Genomic DNA, 10,458 nt, shown 5'->3' on the forward strand with positions numbered 1-10,458 from the left:
ACTTGCTGAGTATACCAAAATGGTTATATGTATATTATAACAAACTACGACAAAGAGTTGTTGAGTTATCAAAATCAACCAAGAAATATATTGAAAAGTGTGTCATGTGCATAAGATAACTTCTTCGATTCATATACCGTCTATGGTCATGATTTTTGATTTGTGATTTGGTTTATTTCAATTAATAAATGACATTAGCCATATTTTAATTCATTTAAATATTATCAAAATTTCGTACTTATATTTCCAGCAATTTAGTTGTTCACGTGCAACGCACGTGCACTTTTCTAGTATATCTATATATATGAGCCTCCTCACATCATCTCGATTTAGTATATGTCAGAATGTCTATAATCTGCCCAGAAGATCCTACTCTGAATCACTCCTGTGGAATCTTAAACTCAGTTTGAGATTAAATTTTCTTGTATTTCTTTTTCCGGGTCCAGATTAAATCGCTCTATTTGTCCTCCCTTGCCTCTATATTTTTGCTATGGAGGTGAAAAAATATTTACAATTTTTATCAAGAAGAGTGAGGTGAAAGAAATGGATGTGGATTTCTGGGCTGCGAGAGTTCATTCAGCCAAGAACATCAAGCCTACTAGACTCAGTAACTCTGGTAAATTGTAGAATTTGTTGCATTATTTTATTATATTTGATTGAGTTTGATTTCCTGATCAATCTTAAATATTGTCTGTTAGTTTGTATGTACTAGTTTTAGTTTTGATTTCTTGATCAATCTTAAGTTTGCCCCATTTGGGTTTGCTTATTTTTGTTTTTTACTCATTTTAAACTCAGGAATGTTAGCTGTTGTAATTCTTGATTTTCTTCTGGGAGATGTGCAATTTTCTTTTGATATTACCGACAAGTTTCTTACTTTCTTGCTAAGAATTCTTCCATAACAGTGTGATTACATTAATTTATCTTTTTTCCTGTGGTTAATTTCCCTAAGAATGGGCAGTGCTAAGAAATTCGATAATTTTCTTCATTTGAGAGGAAAGGTCATTGCTTGGCCCTGCTCAGTTTGTATGTGAACTCATTGTCTTACATTTTTAGTTAAATTGTATAGATGGGGGTAGAATGAGAAGAAGTTTTGCTACATTTTACACGGCGATCGTATGCGATTTTCTTAAAAGATTCGTTAAAATTTTGAAAAGTGGTGATGATCGACGAATATATGACTAGGTAATCATGGGGCGGTGGATGAGGAAGGGGAAGATGAAGTAAGAGCCTGGTTTCCATGCCCTTTCTGTTATGTGGAAATTGAAGTTCCTGTGCTTTGTATCCATCTACAAGAAGAGCATTGTTTCGACTTGAAGAACGCGGTAAATGAGTTTCATGTACTGATTTATTTTCCTATCCTTGTCCTTTCTAACAAGCTATTGTATATTTTTCGTCTCTTGCCTTGAGTGGAAGTAAAGGTTGTCAATCCATCGGTTACCATAGTTGCCAGAATATAGTGTTAAATGAATTTATGGATTTGCAGAACTAGGAGTGATGTTTTCTTGTTTCTCTTCGAGTTTTGTCAGAAAAGGAAACATCCGAGGATAATTAGCACTACTTAGTTGACACTTTACTTAAGATGATCAAGAGCAGTGGTGCTAAAAATCGAGATTCACCTGACAACTGCTTTTCCCTCGGATATCGATATGAACTACTCAGAGGGAGTGTTACACGGTGATCGTTAATGCGTCTTATTTCGAAGGATTTTGTTCTCTTAAATGGAATTTGTTTTCCAGGTTTGTCCCATATGTGCTGCGAACTTAGGGAAAGATCCACTCAGCCATTTCACGGTGCAGCATATGCATTCAATTAAGGTCTGTATTCCGTTTCTATGTTTTGCAAATTCGTGGGGACGAAATTATTAAATTTGAAGGGATCTGTATTCCTGTTTTTCTCTCAGCAGAGGAGAAAATCCCAAAAATCTGGTTTCTGGAGCAATGTATCTCCAAATATACTGAAGGACTTGCGGGAACTAAGTTCATTTCTCGGTACAAGTTCAGCCACAAGCTCAAGTGAACCTGCTCAGGATCAACTCCTTCCACCATTTCTTTGCAAGGCCTTTAAATGCAGCCAGAAGGGTAAGTCCTCTTGTATTGCTGCAACAAGTGACACGATAAGGTATTTTCGGGCCCTCAACTTGTCAAACCCGAAACACTAGATCACAAATAAAACTTTGGATGAAGCTTATGATAGCACCATAAACTCCTATTTTAGTGAGATATGTCCGATAATATTAGAGGTACTATACCGTAGTTTATAATTGGGTAGCAGCTGAAGAGTGACATGAATGAACTTAGGTGGATCCTGTATGTACACATACACGCACAAACGGTGCAACGCCTGAGCAAAAGTGCTCTAGATTCAAGTAAACATTGTGCAAATAGGACTTCACCTCATGAAGTGTTCACGAGATTACACAATCTTGCCTTGTGCACAAGAATGGTCGGCTTATTCTAATAGCTCGTCCTGTTGGATTATGGGAGTGTTAATGGCTTTGAATAACTATGTAGTTAGCTATTTTAGCAACATTAATTACTCATTTTTTCATAAAGCAAGAATTGATGTGGAAGTTTCGAACAGAAAGTACTGTATAAAGTCTCACTTACGCAGATGCACAGGTTCACTTATTATTTCAACATATCTCATAGCTCAAAAAAGAAAAAAAAAATCCCTCCAAACTGCAAGAATAGCACATCGTATCAAAGTAAGTAAATGAGACAGAATTTTACTCGGAAAAAATCGGAAAAGTTAGCTGTTTTAGCTCAATGCAGATATCTTAGCGCCAACAGGTTCACATATGATTTGACCGACCATTTTTGTTTTGCAGCACCAACCAAGCACTGTCAAATGAAGTGGATGAACAAAATTACGAGGAAAAAAACCTTCGCGCAACATTCATCCAGGAGATGGTTGCATCTACCATTTTACAGGAATGTTTTCGGTACCCTTTGTTCCAAGTGGAAGCGTGCAACGTTTAAGGTTGCAGAGAATAGACACGGGGATTTTCTTAGTCGTAAATTCACTGGAAGAAAACCAACCAAGATTGGTAGACAAGGCATCAAAATATTTGTATTTATTGAAATATTTTACTTCAAGATGTTCATACTCGATCATGCACTATGCTGAAGATTGAAGAAGACCTCCTGATTTCAGTTGAAAACCCAAATTTGGAATCTAAAAGTTTCTGTTACGGAAAAGGGAATAAAAATAGGCACGAGACCAATAAGTAAATAGTGGAAATTTTAATTTTGGATATGCAATGAATTATTACTACAACCCAATGGATTTTAGGATTTCACATCTACACCCTCAAATTTGAACCCAATTTCTATTAAAACGGAAGTAACATAAATGGTTTAGTTTCTTTGACATATTTTGCTGTCATTTCGCAACATATCATCCAAATGTTAGATTTTGTTCATATTTTACGTTTCCGCGCTTCAATCTTTACATTGTGTTTATAGATCGAATTTAGTTTAAATACAGAAAAAATAAACATAAAATTGAATGCAAGAGACTGGTTATTCCAACTTTGATCAGGCCATCATCAAAATCTTGATGCTTTAAGAGATACGATCGTTCTTTCTTTTAAACTACAAATTAAAATAAATATAGATGAACCAATTATAAATGCACGGTTTAAACAGCAAGCATACGATGTCAAATTTTAATATAGTGATGAAAAAATATTATTGTTCTATCGGACTAACTGGCAGATACAATTATTCAAACTATATCTAATCTATGGGTAAAGGAGAGTGTCCAATGGCTTTCCTCCATCGTGGTAGTGTAACAAGATCCCAAGTTTTATTCTTGTCCAATGCCTCCAATTCTTCTTGCATTGCTATCATCTACAATGATACATCCGAGTTTTGAGTAGCCTCATGGAAACTCGATGGCTCATCATCCTCTGATAATAGACAATATGCAATGTTACTTTCAGTGACATAATCTGAAAGCCAACCTGGTAATCTTCTGTCTCGAGTTGACTGCCTCACATTGGAAACCTCAGACTCAACATGTTCTTGTTCTTCGTGCTCTGGTACTGCTTCACAAGAAACTTGACCTTCATCCGTCTTATTTTCCACCTGAAAAATAGTAGTTTCTGAATTCAGTGTGCCTTTGTCTCCCTTTACTTTATCTTCCTCGAAGATAACATCCCTGCTGATGACAAGCTTGTGAACAGTAGGATCCCACAAGCGAAACCCCTTTACTCCATCAGCATAATCCAAGAAGATACATTTCCTGGATTTCGAATCCAACTTCGATCTTTCTTGCTCATTGTACAGAACGTACACCGGACTTCCAAATGTATGCAAATGAGAATAATATGTCGGCTTCCCGGTCCACATCTCCATCGGAGTCTTCAGATCAATCGCCACTGAAGGAGAACGATTGATAATATAACAAGCGGCTTTGACTGCCTCCGCCCAAAATGACTTGTCTAGACCCGCAGTCCTCAACATAGCTCTTGTTCTGTCCAACAAGGTTCTATTCATCCGCTCCGCCACTCCATTCTGTTGAGGTGTGTAAGCCGTCGTGAATTGTCTCTTGATGCCCTCATGTTGACAATATGCATCAAATTCATCACTGGTATATTCTCCTCCATTGTCAGTCCTTATACACTTGATTTTCTTTTCTGAATCAAGTTCAACCCGCGCTTTGAAATCTTTGAAGATCTGGAAAACATCTGATTTCTTCTTGATTGGATACACCCAACATCTCCTAGAGAAATCATCAATGAACGAGACAAAGTATCTCGCTCCTCCTAGGGATAAAACCGATGCTTGCCAAACATCCGAATGAATCAGCTCCAATATGCTTTTGCTCCTTGTAGTAGAAGTGCCAAACTTTAATCTGTGTTGTTTACTGGTAACACAGTGCTCACAAAAGGGTAGTGACACTTTTGTAAGTCCCGGCAGCGGCTTCCGTTCTGAGAGAATTTTCAACCCTCATTCTGACATATGCTCGAGCTTTCTATGCCATAACACTGTTAATTCTTCTCCTGAACCAATTGATGCAACAGCTAGTTCTGCCTCTTTGTGCGTTTCTCCCAAAAGTACATACAGATTTGCAGCAACCTTTTCCAACTTCATAACCACAAGGGCGTCCTTCACAATTTTCATGATCCTGTTCTCGATACGAGTTTTGCACCCGATGTCAGCCAATTGCCCCAAGGACAAAAGATTTTTCGTCAGTCCTTTCACATGTCGTACCTCCTGTATGGTGAGAATGGTGTCATCAAACATTTTAATTTTGACAGTTCCAACCCCAGCGATTTCCAAGGCATGATCATTTCCTATGAATACAGATCCTCCTGAGACTGGTTCATAATGATCAAACCATTCTCTCCCAGACGTCATATGCCACGTCGCTCCTGAATCCATAATTCATGTGTCACAAAACTTGTGCCTGCCTTCTGCAACAGTTGCTGTTTCGCTGAATAATATTTCACCACTGCCTGAAGTACTGGCCACATTTCCTTGAGAACCTTTTTCCATACTCGTACACTCTTTCTTGAAGTGCCCTTTACCGTCACATTTAAAGCAGTAAATATTTTTCTTCTTATTTCTCGACTTTGATCTACCTCGTCTTTGACTCCCACTGGAATCACGGTCCATAAATCTTCCTCTTATCATCGGTAAAGCCTCTGCCTTCTTCGAAGTTACCAATCTATCTTCCTTATTCTTGCGCCGGCTTTCTTCTCCGAGAACCGTGGTTAAGACATCGTCGAATCTTAGAAAGCCCATAAGAATATTGTTGGTAATGTTGATGATAAGTTGATCATATGAATCTGGTAGACTTTGAAGTAGAAGCTCCGCACGTTCATTTTCCCCTATTTTATGCCCCATGGAAGTGAGTTGGGCAAATAGAGTATTTAGTGTATTGATATGGTCGGTCATCGATGAAGATTCCGCCATCCGAAGAGTATAAAGCGTTCTCTTTAGAAAAATCATGTTGTGTAGCGACTTGACCTCGTACATCTTTGTCAGAGTATCCCAGATAACTTTGGCTGTTTTTATCTCAGAGATACTTGACAAAACTTCGCCTGCTATAGCCAAGTGTAAATTGGCAACAGCGTTATCATTCATCTCATTCCACTTTCCATCTTCCGTAACTTCCACCGGTCTATATCCAATAGCTGCCAAGCAATTTTTTTTCTTAAAACTGCTTGTATCTTTATTTTCCACAGCATAAAATTACTTCCATTGAACTTTGTTATCTCGTACCTTCCCGCCATTTTGTCTACAACAATTTTAGTAGACCGGACAAAATAATCCCGCCTTAAATAAAAAATCTTAAAAAATCTTTTCTGATGTAGAAGATCAGTCTAGACTGCAACCACAGAGCATACTCAGAATTTTAAGAAATTTTAAACCAAGGCTCTAGTACCACTTGTTGGTCCCACGTGCGGAATTTGAGATAATAAAACCCGAAAATAAAGAATAAACTGGACACCGAGATTTACGTGGAAAACCCCTAAAAATTATTAAGGTAAAAACCACGGGCAAGATGAAAAGAATTTCACTATAATATTTTGTGGTGTACAATTCACTCACTGTGTTTCCAAAGAGAACACACACTCTCTTAATACAGGAGAACAAAATACCTCACAAATATTATAGAACTAAGCAATCAAATGTTTATAAGATGAGAAAAAACTCGAAGAAGGGATGATTTCAGAATGAAGGAGGGAGCTCTATTTATAGAGCCTCCTATCAGTGTGAATACGCGTCTTCCGTCTTCTCACGTAATTCCCGTGAAATTTCCTGCAGCCAACCACTACACGTTTCTTTGACTGGTCCCCCCTCATTTAAATGTTTGCCGACAGAGTGTAGCTAAATTAACTAAAATAAAATTAAAATAACTCAAGTTCTACACTATACAAGTAAGATAGCAGAGAAAATATCACGGAGAAATTTTTTTCAAGATTACGATTCACCTAAGGTATTTGCTTTTGGCATTTTGCTTCTACTTGTATGGGAAGAATAGCGTATTAAAGTAGCCTGAGTGCCGTCCTTGGAACACTCCTTATGTGAGTTTGCGGAATGAAAACCAAGAATTAGAAGCTGTAAACATGGATTAAAAAATTGAAAGTCAATTTAATTGAACTCAAAATATACCAAAAAACATAATGAAAATCTAACTTATCAAGGTGAAATATCCAAGAAAGCGGGAATTTAGAGTTAGTATGCAAAAGAAAATTCATCAAGACAAAGAACGAAACTCATTATTATTAGTCATCAAAAGCCCTGGAGCTTACCTTTGCAGCTGGAGCTTACCTTTCTGCAAAGGTAAATCTGCGCTTCCGCCGATAATTTTTTCACGTGGAAGAGGTGAAACGAACTTGAAGCTCGTAACCCCAGCTCATCTGTTCGTCCACTATTTGTGTCCCGAGTCTGAAGCACAACGGCTGACCAATTCGGTGAGCTGAAGGGAAGGAATTTCTCCTATTTCTGAAGGGATTACCTCAAGTTGATAGCAATGTTTTAAAATCAGGGATTCAAGGCAGGGGAAGGATTCATTTGTTGTTATCCAGTATACCAAATGCATGGATTCAAGCAGCAGGAATCTCAAGCTACGAAATTCGGCTTTTGACGTTTTCCAAATAGCAATAGTAAACGCATTCTCGCATCAAAGACATCATGAAAGTTTATAAATTTAAGTTTTGGCAATCAAGACGTTCTTGGGGGTATTATGATTCAAATCCAAATAATGAGATGTTTTGAGGATTTATCGCGATTAACACTCGACTCCAACTATCTGTCGACAAAGATCAATAAATGCAGCAGACAAGTTGGACAAAAGAATTTAGTGGTTGGCTGAATTTGTGAATTTTAAACGTGGGGTTGGCATTATTTGACTCAGGAAAATTCAGAGGAGAAAACATGTTTTTATAATCGTTTTCATACGGACAATGAGCTCTATAAATAGAGCTCCCCCTTCATTATGAAATCATCTCTTCTTTGAGTTTTCTCTCATCTTATAAGCATTTGAGTGATTAGTTCTATAATATTTGTGAGGTGTTTTGTTCTCCTGTATTAAGAGAGTGTGTCTGTTCTCTTTGGAAACACAGTGAGTAAATTGTACACCACAAAATATTATAGTGAAATTTTTTTCATCTTGCCCATGGTTTTTACCCTAATAATTTTAAGGGTTTCCACATAAATCTCGGTGTCCAGTTTATTCTTTATTTTCAGGTTTTATTATCTCAAAATTCCGCACGTGGGACCAATAAGTGGTATCACAGCCTTAGTTTAAAATTTCTTAAAATTCTGAGTATACTCTGTGGTTGCAGCCTGGACTGATCTTCCACATCAGAAAATATTTTTTTAGATTTTTTATTTAAGGCGAGATTATTTTGTCCAGTCTACTAAAATTGTTGTAGACATAATGGCGGGAAGGTATGAGATAGCAAAGTTCAATGGAAGCAATTTTATGCTGTGGAAAATAAAGATACAAGCAGTTTTAAGAAAGGAGAATTGCTTGGCGGCTATTGGAGATAGACCGGTGGAAATTACGGACGATAAAAAGTGGAATAAGATGAATGACAATGCTGTTGCCAATTTACACTTGGCTATAACAGACGAAGTATTGTCAAGTATCTCTGAGATAAAAACAGCAAAAATTATCTGGGATACTCTGACAAAGATGTACGAGGTCAAGTTACACAACATGATTTTCCTAAAGAGAATGCTTTATACTCTTCGGATGGCGGAATCCTCATCGATGACCGACCATATCAACACACTAAATATTCTATCTGCCCAACTCACTTCCATGGGGCATAAAATAGGGGAAAATGAACGTGCGGAGCTTCTAATTCAAAGTCTACCAGATTCATATGATCAACTTATCATCAACATAACCAACAATATTCTTATGGGCTTTCTAAGATTCGACGATGTCTTAACTACGGTTCTCGGAGAAGAAATTCGGCGCAAGAATAAGAAAGATATTTTGGTAACCTCGAAGCAGGCAGAGGCTTTACTGATGATAAGAGGAAGATTCATGGAACGTGAATCCAGTGGGAGCCAAAGACGAGTTAGATCAAAGTCAAGAAGTAAGTTAAAAAATATTTAATGCTTTAAATGTGGCGGTAAATGGTAATTCAAGAAAAAGTGTACGAGTATCGATAAAAGTTCTCAAGGAAATGTGACCAGTACTTCAGGCAGTGGTGAAATATTATTCAGCGAAGCAACAACAGTTGCAGAAGGCAGACACAAATTTTGTGACATGTGGATTATGGATTCAGGAGCGACGTGACACATGACATCTCGGAGAGAATGGTTTGATCAGTATGAACCAGTCTCAGGAGGATCTGTATTCATGGGAAATGATCTTGCCTTGGAAATCACTGGAGTCGGTACTATCAAAATTAAAATGTTTGATGGCACCATTCGCACGATACATGAGGTACGACATGTGAAGAGAATGACAAAAAATCTTTTGTCCTTGGGGCAATTGGATGATATCGGGTGCAAAACTCGGATCGAGAACGGGATCATGAAAATTGTAAAGGGCGCGCTTGTGGTTGTGAAGGCGGAAAAAGTTGCTGCAAATCTGTATGTACTTTTGGGAGAAACACACAAAGAGGCAGAACTAGCTGTTGCATCAATTGGTTCAGGAGAAGAATTAACAGCGTTATGGCATAGAAAGCTCGGGCATATGTCAGAACGAGGGTTGAAAATTCTCTCAGAACGGAAGCTGCTGCCGGGACTTACAAAAGTGTCACTACCCTTTTGTGAGCACTGTGTTACCAATAAACAACACAGATTAAAGTTTGGCACTTCTACTGCAAGGAGCAAAATTATATTGGAACTGATTCATTCCGATGTTTGGCAAGCACCGGTTGTATCCCTAGGAGGAACGAGATACTTTGTCACATTCATTGATGATTTCTCTAGGAAATGTTGGATGTGTCCAATAAAGAAGAAATCAAATGTTTTCCAAGTCTTCAAAGATTTCAAAGCGCGGGTTGAACTTGATTCAAAAAAGAAAATCAACTGTCTGAGGATTGACAATGGAGAAGAATATACCGGTGATGAGTTTGATGCATTTTGTCAACACGAGGGCATCAAAAGACAATTAACGACGGCTTACATACCTCAACATAATGGAGTGACAGAGCGGATGAACATGACCTTATTGGACAGAACAAGACCTATGTTGAGGACTGTGGGTCTAGACAAGTCATTTTGGGCAGAAGCAGTCAAAACCGCTTGTTATCTTATCAATCGTTCTCCTTCAGTAGTGATTGATCTAAAGACTCCGATGGAGATGTAGACCGGGAAGCCGAAAGATTATTCTCATTTGCATACATTTGGAAGTCCGGTGTACGTTCTATACAATGAGCAAGAAAGATCGAAGTTGGATTCGAAATCCAGAAAATGTATCTTCTTGGGTTATACTGATGGAGTAAAGGGGTTTCGCTTGTGGGATCCTACTATTCACAAG

The 10,458-nt window shown here is 37.9% G+C and overlaps 1 protein-coding gene across 3 annotated transcripts; it reads left to right on the plus strand.

Moving 5' to 3' along the window:
* Positions 1-316: 316 nt before the first annotated feature.
* LOC142531798 (protein DEHYDRATION-INDUCED 19 homolog 5-like) lies at positions 317-3,300 on the plus strand. 3 transcript variants are annotated; one of them, XM_075638058.1, is made up of 5 exons: positions 317-616; positions 1,183-1,322; positions 1,737-1,814; positions 1,901-2,118; positions 2,828-3,300. In XM_075638058.1, exons 1-5 carry the CDS (start codon positions 544-546, stop codon positions 2,976-2,978), a joined length of 660 nt encoding a protein of 219 aa, XP_075494173.1. In that variant the 5' UTR covers positions 317-543; the 3' UTR covers positions 2,979-3,300. The 3 variants fall into 3 exon arrangements, with proteins under 3 accessions (XP_075494173.1, XP_075494174.1, XP_075494175.1); XM_075638059.1 differs by having other exon boundaries at positions 1,904-2,118; XM_075638060.1 differs by having other exon boundaries at positions 317-607.
* The last annotated feature ends 7,158 nt before the right edge of the window (positions 3,301-10,458 follow it).

This window comes from Primulina tabacum, chromosome 17 (assembly GCF_025594145.1).
Source record: "Primulina tabacum isolate GXHZ01 chromosome 17, ASM2559414v2, whole genome shotgun sequence".
Classification (NCBI taxonomy): Eukaryota; Viridiplantae; Streptophyta; class Magnoliopsida; order Lamiales; family Gesneriaceae; genus Primulina; species Primulina tabacum.

What these genes read in the sequence shown, in the direction of transcription:
- LOC142531798 (XM_075638058.1), top strand. Translation starts at nt 544, where the DNA reads ATGGATGTGGATTTCTGGGCTGCGAGAGTTCATTCAGCCAAGAACATC. An exon ending in AGCATATGCATTCAATTAAG is followed by an intron (nt 1,815 to 1,900) that starts GTCTGTATTCCG and finishes TTTTTCTCTCAG; the next exon opens with CAGAGGAGAAAATCCCAAAA. An exon ending in GCAACAAGTGACACGATAAG is followed by an intron (nt 2,119 to 2,827) that starts GTATTTTCGGGC and finishes TTTGTTTTGCAG; the next exon opens with CACCAACCAAGCACTGTCAA.